This window comes from Vanacampus margaritifer, chromosome 14, assembly GCF_051991255.1.
Source record: "Vanacampus margaritifer isolate UIUO_Vmar chromosome 14, RoL_Vmar_1.0, whole genome shotgun sequence".
Taxonomy (NCBI): Eukaryota; Metazoa; Chordata; class Actinopteri; order Syngnathiformes; family Syngnathidae; genus Vanacampus; species Vanacampus margaritifer.
In genome coordinates this window covers 12,289,902-12,305,741 of record NC_135445.1, presented here as the reverse complement: position 1 = coordinate 12,305,741, position 15,840 = coordinate 12,289,902, and the positions used below count along the sequence as shown (strand labels likewise).

The window sequence follows — 15,840 nt, the reverse complement described above, 5'->3', positions numbered from 1 at the left end:
TTAAATGTCTGTGAAATCAAACAAGTGTGTACAGTGAAATTAACCATTCACTCATTGTTGCTGCCAAGTGCCAACTATGGCTGTTGGTCAATGTGAAATTACCAACTCATTAGGGAGCTTGCGGTTTTCATGTGTAAAAAATGTGTGCGAGCTCCCCAGAATGTCATCGCCCTCCATCTGCACTATGCAGATCATCTTAGTTGGAGGGGGTAAAACGAAGCGAAAAACCAGCTGCTTCCCATATTACACGGAAAAGAATAAATGCATCCCCTAAGGTTTGCTCAACACATGACAAAATTCAAAGCCAATTCTCAAGGAGTCCAAACTTAAAGCCTCGCGAAAAGCATCATCTATCTATGCCTGTACAGAATACATGAAAGTTAGAATATTTAGTAGACAATATTTAATATTGTGTACTAATAACAACAAAATAATAAAAAGAGTAAACTTTTTTTTTTTTTAGGGCCTACAACTGAATTTTACCTTGGGGTTACTTGTTGGATCACTGCCAAGGATCACATCCTGATCTCCAGCTCCACCTGGAGTGAAGTAAATCTTGAGATGGGGCTGCCTTGGAGGGGGATCTCCACTGAATTTCAAAGTACAACCATTAGCTTGTGTGTCCTTTCTCAGATTCTCTTCTATCGATTGACTTTCTGGGCCAGCTGTCTGGCTATCTGGTACGCAGTCTGGTGCATTTTCCACCAAAAGTGGCGATGAACCTCTTTCCAGTCTGATTCTGGGGTAACGGACAAAACGGCCACTGCTAGACCTAACGAGATCTACGTTGGCGTGCTCCTCCTGGGGTGAATACGACTGCTGCCTACATTGGTTCAGATCTTGGTTCTGGTTTTGCTGGAGCTGAAACACAACCCGCTGTGTTCCTGTATTCGGAGCGGGGGACTGCTGCTGTACAGTCCATCCAGAACCACCGTAAGGTAAAATTCTAAGATGCCTTATGTCTGAACCATCGGTTGAGTTCCTCCGAATACGAATGCCACCGACACTGATCCCTTGCTGGCCTCTGCTGTAGACATTATGGCCATTTGAACCAATGCTGAAGACTCTGCGTTTTGGGAAATGTGGCTCTGCCCCAAATATTTGAGAGTTTGTAGAATCTGGACCGCAGTATGGAGGAGGTGGATGTTGCGGAACATATGCTTGACCCGACGCTTCGGCGTACGTAGGCGCAGGTCCCGGAGGAGTATAGCAAGGTGGCGGGACATCATCAGCGTGGCCACTGGAATCCCCATTACTTGCTCCATCAGAGCGCTGAAGAGAGATGTGCATGGAGGAGCTTTTTGTGGGCCGCGGCTCGGCATAGGCTGCAAGCTGGGGTATAAACATAGAAGAACTGCGTTTAAGCAGCGTCTCCGGGCGCGAACCATAAGCCAGTGGAAGAACTGGCTGCTCCGCAGCTTCCTGAGAAGGGCTTAATGCTATAGGTGGTTGAGTATGAAGCGCCGTCACAACATCATGGTCTCCATGCTGTTCTTCTGCCTCTCCTTCCAGTATCTCTGGGGCGGTGTTGCTGCGGTTGGAGCCAAAATACAAACGCAGACGTGCCATTTTTACGTCCCGTCCGACAGCCTCAGCTCCCTCTGAAGGACTGTACGGTTGTGCCGTCCTCCAAGTGTCGCACACGTCGTTCTTTTGGCTGGCCGAATGACTGATCCCCGTTTTTCCTTCTCACTCTAGCACCGCTCCCAGTAGGTCCCACCCACCTCGAGTCCCTTCCATAACTTTCCTTCCACAAGTAAATACGACAGGGGGGGAGGGGGGTTGGGGGAAAGAACATCACATCACAAAAACAAGGGCTGAAATCCACACAGCACTTTAAGGGGTGACTGAAAAGAAAAAGTTATAAAGAAGGGACCGTGTTCGCCAGGTTCGTAGCGCTACCAAGCACAAGCGACACAGCAGAAATAGCCTGAGCCTAGTGACAGCCAGCATTCCTAACATGATTGGATAAGGGCGGCCGGCGCTTCTGGTTTCCAGGGTGACAGCGGGGTTGCCTGTCAGTCACATGACTACAAATGACCCCACACACACCCCGTCAACATGTGCCATTACGATGCAATGCTACCCCCAAGTGCCAGCTGGGTAAGGCTTTCCAAACAAGTGACACCCTAACCCGGTCACACAGTGATCTTACTTTTCTGGACGGCCCACTAACACCATTAAAATGACAACTGCGTTAAGAAAACACAACAACAGTATTTGAGCCTCTGATTTATTGTAGCTTGGAGATGAGGAGGAAAGATACGGCTCAAAATAGACTGAAAAAGGCAGCAGGATGGTGAGAAGCTAAATATCTGAGAGATCTGACAGAAGAGAAACCTATGCGGTGAGATTTTCTAGGCTTCTCACTTAGTATCTAACATCATCTCAAGTTACAAAATATCTTTGATACTATTTTAGTCCAAAATGCTGAAATCAGGGTGCGGACGCCTAAGCACTGCCGACTGATAACCAGCAACATGATACAACACTATCTGGAAAGGAAATTGGGGATTTAAGCTACTTTGCCCTCGGGATAAAGTTGAGAGGGGTGAGGTTTTCTGGCACTAAGGCAGAGAATCGATAAAGCTCTTGGTGAATTAACATTTAATAGTCATAGTGGATAAAAATCAGCGTGACTATTTTGGCCAGTGCTTTAGCCAACAGTGTTGTCCAAGTTCTGATTTGTGGGTGAAAGATCTTCAGGAATGACAATTACTGACGGAGGCAGAGAATCAGAATCATGTCAAGCATCACAAGAGCACTGTCAATACATGTTTGTACGGGAGAAATGCTAAAAGAGAACATGGATAAAAGAAATGCCAATGTGTGGTCCGATGGCACAAAGCCAAGCTTTCTAATGACATAACCAGTCTGGTTCAAACAAAATATAATACGAAACCTATTCAGACCATTTTTTGCAGAATAAGAAGCCACTTGATATTGGACCTGAAAGGTCCTAAAGGATGTGGCTTGGTGACTGGTTCATTTCTGGTTCAAGACCCCAAAAAAATCGAAAACCATGACACAAAATAAGACACCCTTTAGAGAAATATGTAGGCTCATCTAGTTGCTGGATAGCTTTATGAGTACCACCCAGGTGCCCTTGAGCAAGTTGCACCAGACTTTCCCTACCCTGTTCCGACAAAGTTGGAAGCGTAACATTTTCTTGGGAAGATGAAAAATTGACACCCCTGCATGCACCGTGAGATGGAAAAGTCCTCCTCAGACATATAAGGAGAGAAACAGGCTTGAGGCTGCCTAAGCTCCACTTTCATGTGTCATCCCACTGCCATTGCAACACAACGCTCACGTTGGGGAAAATCTGAGCTGGCCTTTTCTTGGAAGACCACATGCCAGCAATACCACTTGACGTTCAGGGCGTAGTACTGATAGATGCATGGATTATATACGTATGATTTATACGACCCTACAAAAACCCCTTCAGGATTTGGTGTTCATCAGCTCACAAAATAAACTCTGCAAGGCCTTGTAAGAAGGGCTTATCCAGCCAGAGAAATAAATTGTATCCTGGGAAACATCCACTAATGGTCCTACCAAACATCATTATAATGACGTTCCAGGAGCTAAAGTTACCAAGAAACCATCGCAAATGTCAAACACCTGCTTCAGGGAAGGTTCTTTCCATAGAAAACTCACTGTGCTTATCTCTGTCTCGGGTCAGGTTTGCTTGGAAAGCAATGCTTATGGAAAGGTGTAAAGTAGTGGATTCATCATCAGGACCCATTTGTGATGATTGTAATTCCTGTAACACTTGAGGTTTTATCGAGCTTGTTATGGCGACAACATACTCCGCTCAGTCAAACAAACATGCAATTTGTTACCACAAAATAGTCTTCCATCAGAGCAATGAAAGTACAGGTTCTTAAGCCAAGAAAACCCTTTGGTATTAAATCTGGAAATATTTATACGAATTACTAAGAACAAATAATGCAAAGGTGCAGACTGAGTTGAGAACGACTGAATTTCAAGTTGCTGAATGACGACCCATGTGGTAAAAGAGAAAAACAAACAAATGGATTCCAAAGGGCTATGTGAGAATGTAATAAAGGCATGAAGGCAACATCAGTTTTATTATCATCACATTACATTTGAAAGATATTAATCCCTAAAAGCAGGACTGGAAAAATTCTCATGTCCAGAATAATGGAAACTAAGAACATTTATAAAAATTAAAAAAAGGGGGGGGGGGAGATAACACAGCCTAAGTAGTTCAGCGGGTGAAACTAAATATACAGACTGATAATAGAAGCTGTCGAAACAACAATTAGCATGTGATGAAAGAAACGGGGTTAAGGAGGGGTGACACTTACCAATCTGTTTTCATCGAACACCTCAAAGAGGAGCCTGTGATTCTGCGGACACACCTGTATAGGCGCCAAAAGCAATAGTGTTAATAATGTCAACTGTAGAGATGTGCATGAATGCAACATCAAATCCATTTATATTCCTTAGCCTTTAATCAGCAAAGTAGAATATTGCCACACTTTCACATGACAGCAGTGACAGCATCTGGTTTAACGTATAAAATACGTGTTGGACTCAATTACACCCCTTGGTTCCGGCATTTCTTTAAACCGAATTTGTCTCTGTGTCAGCGCCGTGTATACAGAACAGCAAGACCAAAAAAATGCCATCTTTTAAATGAACAAAAAAAGACCATACATACATACATGCACAGTCCTGTCTGTGATACTTCCGCCTATAGTAGAAAATTCCCCAGTGAATTTTGCCACACCATTTTCTAGATCGATGACACTGAATAAAGTGGAACACATTCTAGCTTTTACTGCATGTGTAAAAGCCCGTCAAAAACACAGAACTCTGATATTAAAAAAAATGGAAACAAATACATGACATGAGAAGGGAAGGGGAAAAAAAGATAAAGGAATTGATACTCACCCTGAAGTAGAATTCCTCATTCCATTTGGGATTGAGCGTCTAGAACATCAAGTACACATATGGTTAGTCTGGTGATGAAATGAAATGATCCCCAGAGTTGATAGATAAAACACAACAGGTATGAATACTTGAGTAGATGCTGGGCCATACATTTCTACACAGGAAAAACGCATCTGGATTATTATTATTTTTTAAACTGAAAAACATGAGAAACGTACAGAAACAAACACCTTGTAGATTATCAAGCCATGTGTCCTACAGGTGGAAAAGAGGCTTTACTTTGGGCACAAATCCTGAAATCACTTTCAGTTTTTCATTGGCTTGTGGACTTTGTGGCACTAGCTATTAAAATGGCTTTGTCAACAACATGGCCTAAAGCAACAATGCCAATGATAAACCCGTCTCTAAAAAAACACAGACCACCACCAGCACCACCGCCGCCAACCCGGAGATCCAAATAAGGAATACACACAATCAGATTATTTGTTTACTTTTAGGGGGTTGGGGGGGGGGGGCTTCTCACCACAAGGCAAACTTTTATCTCTGCAACAGAAGATGCAATGAAAAGGTGTCCTACTTAAAAAGACACATAAAGACCACAGAGGAAGCTTTTTTTTCTGCTCCACATAGCAGTGCATTGTCAGCTATTTATATCCTATAAGGCAAGCAAGGCCACTGGCAGCATATGTCTGGCCTGCATGGGGTGGGCCATGGGGGTCTGCTGCGCCTGCCTGCTAGCTCGGCTGGATGGCCACAGCGGAGAGTTGGCTAGTGGAAAGCTAGCTAGTGCTAAAAAAAATAATTAAAAAAACACGTTAAGTGACCTACATTAGGACTCAAAGCAGCTTTTCCGAAACGCGAATAAGAGTCTATTACAAGGGAGGTCTTTATTTGTAGATAGGCATTTTTGGTAGCATAAAGCGCTACATTGTGGCTATTAATAACACAACATAATGCACGTTAATCTTCAAAACTGCACAGTAAGTTTATTAACAAGAGCTGCCACAAATTAATATTTTGCTAGTTGACTAGTCAGTAGTCACCTATAGTAGTCGCAATAAGTCAACTAATTATATGTAAATTTTATCACAGGCAGGCATACGACCAGCAGTAAAACAGTACAGCTTTAAGAGGAAAAATAAAACTGGGAAAAATAATAAAGATGACATTGAAAATTTAACTAGCCGTTGATGGCCATCGTGACTGGTCGACTAATCTTGGCAGCCCTATTAACAACACAAGTACTTCTAGTCCATCCTGAACTGTACAACGAGAAAAGAAAGAAAAAAAAGAAAAAAAAGAAAGAAAAGAATTATAAAGTACATTATAAAGTGGCAAATTTTCGAGACAAAAACTCGTCAATTCACGAAAAATTAACTCGCAGGTTTGCGATAAAAAACAACTCAAAAATGACTACACGTAGCGTAAACAGACGTTTGTGCCGAATATTTTTCTGTCGGGATTTCATATAAGGAGATAGTAATTGCTTTAGCAGAGATTAACCAAATCATATTAAGTGCAAAACTTTGGGTACTGCCCGCAACGAAGACGCCTTGCTTTGCGAAGATCCACAGTTAATTTAATTTGTCATTTTTCAAACATTTTGGCAATTTTTTGTACAAGTAGCTATGTTGATGTGTCGAATCTGCTGTTTTCAGTCATTCACTTGCATTTACCTAAAGTATGCTAGCTTCTGATTGGTTAGTGTTAGTCAGCTGATAGGGGGTCAGGAAGTGTCGCTCTAGCTGCCGTGTATGACGAGTAAAGTTTAAGAAGAAATCCATCTCCATCCTGCCTTTTTATTTTATACAGTGTTCCATTAACCACCAAAGAATCCTCACGTCACGTTAGCTCCTGCTAGACAAAAGCCAGCACCTTGTCCAGACTTTAGCTAAGCTATATGTATTTCTTTTTTTTCACTCACAAACTTGTGAGGTTTTTTTCTCGCAAATTTGCCACTTTATAAAGTGGCAAATTTGAGAGTTTATTTCTCGTAAATTTGTGAGGGTTTTTTTTCTTGCAAATTTGACACACAATGTCGCAAATATACAAGTTTTTTTTTTGTAAATGTGTGAGTTTTTTCTCTGAATATTCCTTCACCCCTCTAAAATAAATATTTGTACCCTAATACGCCGTCGTAGAACTGTGATAAATTACTGCCCGTTTTTTCCATTAGGGAAAGAGAGGCGTCTGTTTGAGGGTGGTATTTATTTGCTTTAAGTGGCTCACGGTAACTAATTGGGGCATGGTGTCTATTAAAAGGGATCGCCACTCTTGGAGGAAGTAAGCAGCATTAGCCTTCAGTGCTGAGACTACATGAGCAACACATTTCCGAACGCGGGCAGGAAACAGCAGTATGAGTGGAGACAAGCGTAAGCAGCGGCACAGTAATTGTGCGGGAGGACATGATTAGACCAGGCGTGGCTAATCTGATAAGGTCAAAGCAAATTAGAGCTCACGCAAACTCGAGGAGAGGAAGAGAAGAAGCAGCACAATGCCGGCTCGCTCCTTACCTTTTTTATCGTTTTTGTCTGGACCAGGGCGAGCTCTCGGGTTTCGTCGGTGACGTAGAGGGAGAGTTTGACGTAAGGGTCACTGCAGAAAAACAAAAAACAAAACCTCAGAACTCGCGAGTCAAAACCAATTAAAAGGAACACACGACTCAAAATTCCTTTTCCTTAATTTTATGAGGCAGTGTGTATGGTCATGAAAAGTGCAAATATCAATGGCATAAGATTCTCTGAGGGTTTAAGCTGATTGTCAAAATGATGACATACACCCTGTCTGCTATCATATTGGACATTATTGTCCACTTCACGTCATCACTATGACGTGTTACGTGCGTTAAACATGGCAGTGTTTCCCACACCATGTTAATACTTGGGCAGGCCACCCAAGTAAATTGGCCACCACACAAGTAGATTTCAAGAAAATTTAATTTATATGCGGGGAAGGATAAAAGGCTCGGCTCACTATTCGCTAAGAAGCCTCATCACTGAACAAAAGTAAAAGGAAACTGAGGACAGCCATGTTTGTGTTTGTCTGCATCTTAGCAAGCTAATTCCTTGGTCATGGAGCACAGGACATTAAGATGGTACCATGTTTTTGAAGTCAACTACTTCCACTCTCAATACCGAAAATGCAGACAGTTTGCTAAATTTTGAGTGCCCTTTCCATTGCGATCAAAAGAGCTCAACTTGATTGTTATTACTGCCTAAGGGAGCCCCCACTGCTTGTAATTGTTTGTTTGTGAGAATGTGTGCTCTGACTAAACAGATACAATTGGACCACTGTGTCGACAATTCCCTGACAACTGTCACTTGTCTTCTTCGCTTGAAAAAAATAATAAAAGAATGCGGCGAGTAAGACAGAAGGGCTGCTTCAAATGTCACCAATCGGTTGCCGCATTCAAGCAATCGCTAGGTCAGAACCCTCAACAGCACGTGACCATCCATGACGTCAACACTTAATAGAATTATGAACTTGTTTCAGGGTGTGTCATTGCATGTTTAAACCACAAGGTAATGCCCAATAGAAACAAATAATGTGTATATGGTAAGTCCCCAAATTCCACTCAAAAAGATTCAACAGAACTATCAGAGTCGGTGGTGTTTCTGTTAAGTCCATCAATTTCAGTCAGTAAACAGATTTACAGAATTAACAAGCCTGCAATGTTTCAAACGAACAGATTCGATCATTGAAGTCTTTGGTGTTTCCAGTAGGGTTGCACCAACAATTCTGCAGGCCCAGCGTTTTATTAGCCCGGCAGCCCACCAGGCTTTCCTTTTGGTGTTCCTCATTTTTTAGTTTCGGACAATTTTCAATTGGGTAAATCCTCATTTCCAGTGATTCCGCAAATTTGAGTCAGTTAAGCAAAGCGCAGAATCATTGCTGTGTTTCCAGTGAGCCCTAATGTCCGAGTGATGGAAGCGATTGTAATTGGCCTAGAGTGCATTATGAACAACTATTTTTCATGAGTGGCTGAGAGTCAGCACTAGTTTTGCTGAGATTCTGATCTGAATCGCAGGTAACCGTGGTCAATGACCCCATATTATATCACATGACCATTTACAAATAAAAGTACCAAGTGAGAGACCCAGATGGCAGCCGTCAAGATATACCAATAGAATTTGTGTACCCCACTTTTAATGAGAGAAAACTGCACAATGATTACTGAAACTGACAAAAATAATAATAAATGACTTACTGAAAATTGATCAAAGAAAATTAGACACTTTTGTTTTTGGAGGTAAAAAAATAATAGTCTAATTTAAAAAAAATGCCTTTAAAAATATAATGGTAATTTAATGTTTTATTTAAGGGCACTTCAGAATAGTCTGATGTTCTCAGCCATTCTTGTTTAGTTTTATTATACTAAAATTATATTAGAATCTCGACTCATACATTTGTATTTAGCACATAACGCGAGATAGCAGGTTAAGTATTGACTGATAGTGCCGTGGCACATTAATAATTAATCGCAGTGTTTTTGCATTGCGTGGGCAGAAAAGGAAAACTGAGGACAGCCCAAATGTCATCGCTTTACAATGCAAATGAAAGCAAGAGCGAGACCAGCCGAACCAAAATTACATGACGTCAACATAAAGGTTAGGTCGAGGTCAGCAGGAAAGATGAAAGGATGACAGTCAAAAACTCTGATCGTTTACTTGGTTCGATACATGCGAAGGCTTCAATCATACTATTAAGGCGATTTGCTTTTTCTTTGGCTTTTAAATGTTTTTTTTGTGATGTCTCCACAGAGAGGTCGCAGTAATAAAACGGGAAAAATGCATAATGTTGGATAACAGTTTCTAATATAATTTAAAATGTGGCGTGGAAGGGATTTATTTTGTCCATGTTCATTATTTTTAAGTGAAAGATGAATTCTAAAATCGGAGCGCTGTGGTCAAAACAAGCGGTTCCACAGTACAAGATTTTGTCTGGCAAAGGTGTGACAGAGGTCGGTTACAAATAGGAGAGAGTGACACGAGGGTAATCATTTGTTTAAATGGGAGTTAAAGGTCTTTTTGACGCTGCAAAAAAATTGTGAAAGTTCACACAAATGGGTTGATTGCTTGCCAAATCTTTTACCATGAATAAGCAGGAGGTCACAGCATGTTCACCTAAATGAGGCCTACCGTGACTTTTTTTAAATTTATTTTTTTATATGTAAATAGTTGGGCCTCTTGAGTGGCTGCCCACCCATGGAGTGTGAAATGAAGTAATCAAGTTCATCTTTTTTATCTCATGCCTATTTCTGAAGAAGTGTCAGTGAGTCATTCTGTACTTCTGCCTCATTGTAACAGAAAACGTGGCTTCGTCTTCTTCTTCTTTTCCTTTCAGGGGTCGCCACAGCGAATCAGTTGCCTCCATTTAAGCCTGTCCTCTGCATCCTCTGCTCTCACACCAACTACCTTTATGTCCTCTTTAACTACATCCATAAACCTCCTCTGGGAACTCTGCACCCTTATGTCAATATATTCACTATCTCTCCTCTCTGACTTTATCGCCAAAGCCTCTAACGTGCTGTCCCTCTGATGTACTCATTCCTGATTCTATCCATCCTGGTCACTCCCAAAGAGAACCTCAGCATCTTCGTCTCTGCCTCCTCTCTTTTCCTCAGTGGCACTGTCTCCAGACCAAACAACATTGCTGGTCTCACCCACAGTTTTATAAACCGTTCCTTTCATTTGAGCTGAAACTCTTCTATCACACCTGACAATTTTCTCCACCCGTTCCAGCCTGCCTGCTTCTTCACTTCTTTTCCACACTCTCCATTGACCCTAAATACTTAAACTCCTCCACCTTTTTGGTCTCTTCTCCCCGTAACCTCACTCTTCCACTTGGGTCCCTCCCATTCACACACAGATACTCCGTCTTGCTACGACTAACCTTCATTCCCCTCCTTTCCGGGGCAAACCTCCACGCCTCGAGCTTCTCCTCCACCTGTTTCCTGCTCTCACTAGAGATCACAATGTCATCTGCAAACATCATAGTCCATGGAGGTTCCGGTCTAACCTCATCTGTCATCCTGTCCATTACCATAGCAAACAAGAAGGGGCTTAGAGCGGATCCCTGATATAATCCTACTTCCACTTTGAACTCCTCCGTCACATCTACAGCACACCTCACCACTGCCTTACAGTCCTCATGCATGTCCTGCACCACTTGAGCATACTTCTCTGCCACTCCAGACTTCCTCATACTAAACCACAGTTCCTCTCTGGACACCCCGTCGTAAGCTTTCTCCAGATCTACAAAGACACAATGCAGCTCCTTCTGACCTTTTCTGTACTTCTCTATCAACATCCCCAAAGCAAATACTGCATACTGTGGTACTCTTTTGTGGCATGAAACCTTACTGCTGCTCACAAATGTTCACCTCTGCCCTCAGTCTAGCTTCAACTACTCTTTCCCATAGCTTCATTGTGTGGCTCGTTAGCTTTATTGCTCTGTAGTTACCACAACTCTGCACGTCTTCCTTGTTCTTAAAAATGGGAACCAGCGCACTTCTCCTCCATTCCTCAGGCATCTTCTCACGAGCTAAGATCCGGTTGAACAACCCAGTCAGAAATTCTACTGCTACCTCTCCTAGACACTTCCATACCTAGTGCCTTTCCACACTTCATCCTCTCCAATGCCCGTCTCACTTCATCCTTACTAATGTTTGCTACTTCCTGGTCCACATCAGTCACCTCTTCTACTCTTCATTTTCCTCATTCATCAACTCTTCAAAGTACTCTCTCCATCTTCCCATCACACTACTGGCATCTGTCAACACACTTTCATCCCTATCCTTTATTACCCTAACCTGTTGCACGTCCTTCCCATCTCTGTCTCTTTGCCTTGCCAACCCAACTAGAACATTCTCTCCCTCCTTACTGTCCAACCTAGCATACAAGTCATCGTAAGCCCCTTGCTTGGCCTTTGCCAATTCCACTTTCACCTTACGCTACATTTCCCTGTACTCCTGTCTACTTTCTTCAGTCCTCTCAGTGTCCCACTTCTTATTAGCTAACCTCTTTCTCTGGATCCACTTCTGCACCTCCTCATTCCACCACCAAGTCTCCTTATCTCCTATCTTTCCAGATGACACACCAAGGACTGTCCTACCGTCTCCCTGATCACATTTGCTGCAGTTTGGTCATCTGGAAGCGCCTCATGACCATTCAACTCTCAACTCCTTCCTAAACAGAAAATGTGGCTAACTCACATAATTACCAATGAATTCTGAAAATCCAGAGCAACTTTCAAGCTGCATCCAACCCATTTAACACGATGTCAAAGGGTAAGCCGAGCTGCGGTGTTATCACAGAAAGTATTAGGTAACAGCAATAATGTCAAATACTTAATTAAACAACTGAGAACTCTTCTAATTTATAAAGATAAAAATGCACAATATGTCTCCTGTAAAGCCCTGACAACAAATTTCTGATGAATATTCAGTGAAACTCACCTGGCTCCAATGATGTCTTTTTTGGCCAGATCAATTCCAGCGATGACCTTAACACGCAGCACTCTGGTTTCAGTCTGCAGAAGAAAAAAAAGATTTAATCAAATTCATGGAAAAGTGATCCCTTCTGAGTGCCAATGGTTTCTCGAACCAGGCATTCATTTGATGCAATAACACTGACCCACATATATTACTGATTACCGGTAATGGAGTGAAGAGCTTTTCAGTGCACTGTGACAATGTGATGGTGTAACATAATGGTGGATACATTATTTGCCAATTGACAGAATTGACTCAACAGTTAAAACCATTTGAGAACTTGCCGAAACAAAGTAACAAAACTTGACAGTGCCAGAATACTATTTGCAATTAGATATTTCTTGAACATGGCATAAGTTTCACTTACATAAAATATTTTACCTAGAGTAGCAACTTGTCATTACTGGCATTTTAACATCCAGCTGCATGTTTTTCTAAAAATTCTTGCCACACATTTCAATTAAATGTCAGCTATAACACAAAGGGTTTTAGTTCTAAAATAAAACTGTGGCAGGGTAACTAAGTGATATATTATCACAACGTCACTCAGATGTATTTGAGTGGCTTGTTGTTTTTAATAAAGTATAAGGGATAGACCAGGCCAGGCCGATTTGACGAATATCGGTATCAGTATTTTATAATACCGATATAAGGTAAATCTAAAACCATTTTAATCTTTGGGACATATTTATTTAAAATTTTAGTTAACTTTATTATAAGAGATGCTGCTGACCCTGCTGACCTTTGAACCATGTGTTTTTGGGTTACCACACATTAACAGAATAATGAGAAGGATTACATGTGTATACATCCAGTGTTTAAGAAGTGTTTATTTCTTAATGAAAACTAAAGACCTCACCTTTAATATATTCCCTTTGGATTAATTTAATTCAATCGTGTGTTACATTGAAGCAATTTTATTAAGTTGGTCAACAATTCTCTGTTTACTCTTAAATTGGTTCAACAGTGATCTTTTTTGGAGCGTAGACAAACATGCTTTTCCATTGGTTACTGCCTCTCTGACTCTTAATATAATGAAACGTGTTTAGCAATTTTGCCCCTTAAAAGGCACTTTCACACAATGGATGCAGCTTTTACTTGCGACCGGTGTCATGTTGCTGAAGCGACGGAGAGAGATTTTACAGCCTCGGGCATCAAGTGACGATTTGTCGTGTTGTGGTTACGGTGCAGTGGATGACTGAAGGCGAGCCAAGCCTTGCCAGAGTTCACTACGCAGTGGAATGAATGGCGCGCCTAAGTCCTCTTATACTCTCTCTCATAATGACTGACAGAAGAAGGTCAAAGCTGAGCTTGTAAAATATGACTTAAACAATTAAGTCCTGCTAGATTTCAAAATTCACTTAAAAAAAACATTCTATATGATGATAATATTATTCAACTGAAGTGAAGTCATTATAGACAACTCTTGTACATCATACATTACAATAATATACATCCTGTTTAATACCATCAACGCCATCAATTAAAACTTAATTAATGACCAGTAACTCTTAGTTGGCTATGGCCACTGGCAGTAAGTTCATATTATCACAGTACAGTAGATACAATGCCCCAATTAACTCAAATACATAAACCCCACACCTGAACGAAATGCCTCCTTTGATTATTTAGGGTGTCGCCCGCAGAGCAGACGTTGGCATCTGTAAAGCTAACCTCAACAGGAGAGTTTAAAAACAAAATGCTAAATATCTAACATTAGTTCATTTAAAAAAAAAAATGCAAAAAAAAGACAACTTCTTATCCCTATCCTTATTTATTGCTGTTTATTTGGTATTGTTTATTGCTGGAAAAAAACAACGAAACGACATTTATGCAATATCACACTAGAGGGCTTGATGTTGCACTCACCAATCTACGCAAAACTGATTTGAATACTGAGTTGGTCATTGTTTTCCAAAGTAAAAACAGATCTTTGTCTTATCAGGTCAGCGTTCCAAATGTGAATCTGTTTTCAACTGCCTAAAGGTTAAATAAAGAAAAAAGAATACGCAAAGAAATGAATTGCTTGACAAGACAAATGAGATTGCTAATTGCGCATGTTACTGTAGGTGGTGCATAAGCAGTGATCAAGAGTTCGTTTAGTGGGTGTGGCTCTTCATGTGCATGTATGGTTTGTTGGTTTGTGCTCTATTATCATGTGTTGTTTACCATTTGTCATGTTATGTGTTACCATATGGCAGAATTTGGAGGAAGCCTAAATGTCAGGCCATACCACATTTTCTTTGCTACGGGACATCAATTGCATTAATTCAATTTAATTCCGCAAAGCGTAAAGTGCTACTTATGGGAGTAGATTCAATTTCATTAACTTTGATTACCATTTTTGCCATTCTCCAGCTACTTAATTTCTGATCTTATATCTTTACATATTACCCCATATCCATAGTATAAATTAACATAAACATCACGGGAAAGCAAAAGGTTCACATATGCCCTGACCCAAAGACTACCCAAAGCTCCAAAAATAATTAACAGACCTCAAGTCTTAGATTAGACGGTGATTCTCTCTCTGGTTGAATGCTTCATTGTATTTTGTCCAGATATTGGAAGTTACATTGTGTGCATTTGCACTTAATTTCACATTCTTTTTAGTACCCATTGGTAAATAAACTAAAGCACCTGTCTGAAAACATACAGCCTGTTGATTTAGACCTGCAAAAGCTCCCATTGGGTTATGCATAAATAATGTGTCTGAAATGAACATGAATACATATTATGTATGTATTTCCTCTGTTTACCAAAATGGTTGTGATCCACCTACCCATGTAAACAACAAGATCTCATCTGTGTAGACTTCACACAGCTGGAGGGTAGTCGAGGATTCATTAATGGTTAATTTACTGTTATTATTCTTATTATTTTTTACAATTGTGGTGCACTAGTAGGAGACGCGGAAGAGGAGCAATAGGAGCGAGGTGTGTTTTCGGGGAAACAAGACAGCTGCCTGAGCATTACTATGGTATGTGAATGTGGGTGATGGCTGCTTAGCTTGACCGCCGCGGCTAGCGTTAGCATCGGCAGCATCCGCGCGACTGTCTCGCCGTCTGGCGGCTCGACTGCCGATCAGGCTTACCTCATCTTCTGACAGTCCGTAGATCGGCTCGTAATTCGTAGCCATATAGCCCGGCGGTGCCCGCTAATCGCCGTTTAAAGAAGGAGGCGAGGCAGAGCTAGTTAGCTAGCCTCGAACAATTAAGTCCCACTTTTTGCTCCCGTGCTTCTCCTGTCGCGCCGTGGTGGTTGAATCCGTTCTTAAAATAAGATTAGCTTTAGCTTCCAAGATCCCACTACGCTTCCACAACACGACCTGGCGTTGTATTTGTTCACACACTGTCCAAAAGGGTTTCGTCCGAGACAAGATCGCTTTTGTCAAACGCTCATCATATCCCCCTCCTCTCGAAACG

At 41.4% G+C, this 15,840-nt stretch overlaps 1 protein-coding gene across 11 annotated transcripts in view; it reads right to left on the bottom strand.

The window, feature by feature from the left end:
• Nucleotides 1–15,840, bottom strand: part of nedd4l (NEDD4 like E3 ubiquitin protein ligase) — a 49,264-nt gene extending 33,424 nt beyond the window's left edge. For 7 of the 11 annotated variants that reach the window (XM_077585893.1, XM_077585896.1, XM_077585892.1 and 4 more), the window contains exons 1-5: nt 15,510–15,839; nt 12,380–12,453; nt 7,437–7,518; nt 4,924–4,962; nt 4,335–4,388 (exon numbers count right to left, since the gene is read on the bottom strand). In XM_077585893.1, the coding sequence (XP_077442019.1) occupies nt 4,335–4,388; nt 4,924–4,962; nt 7,437–7,518; nt 12,380–12,453; nt 15,510–15,554 (294 nt within the window). In that variant the 5' untranslated portion in view covers nt 15,555–15,839. Of the gene's footprint in view, nt 1–483; nt 2,049–4,334; nt 4,389–4,923; nt 4,963–7,436; nt 7,519–12,379; nt 12,454–15,509 lie in introns of those variants that run through there. The other 4 variants (XM_077585900.1, XM_077585899.1, XM_077585902.1 and 1 more) reach the window with 3 other exon arrangements.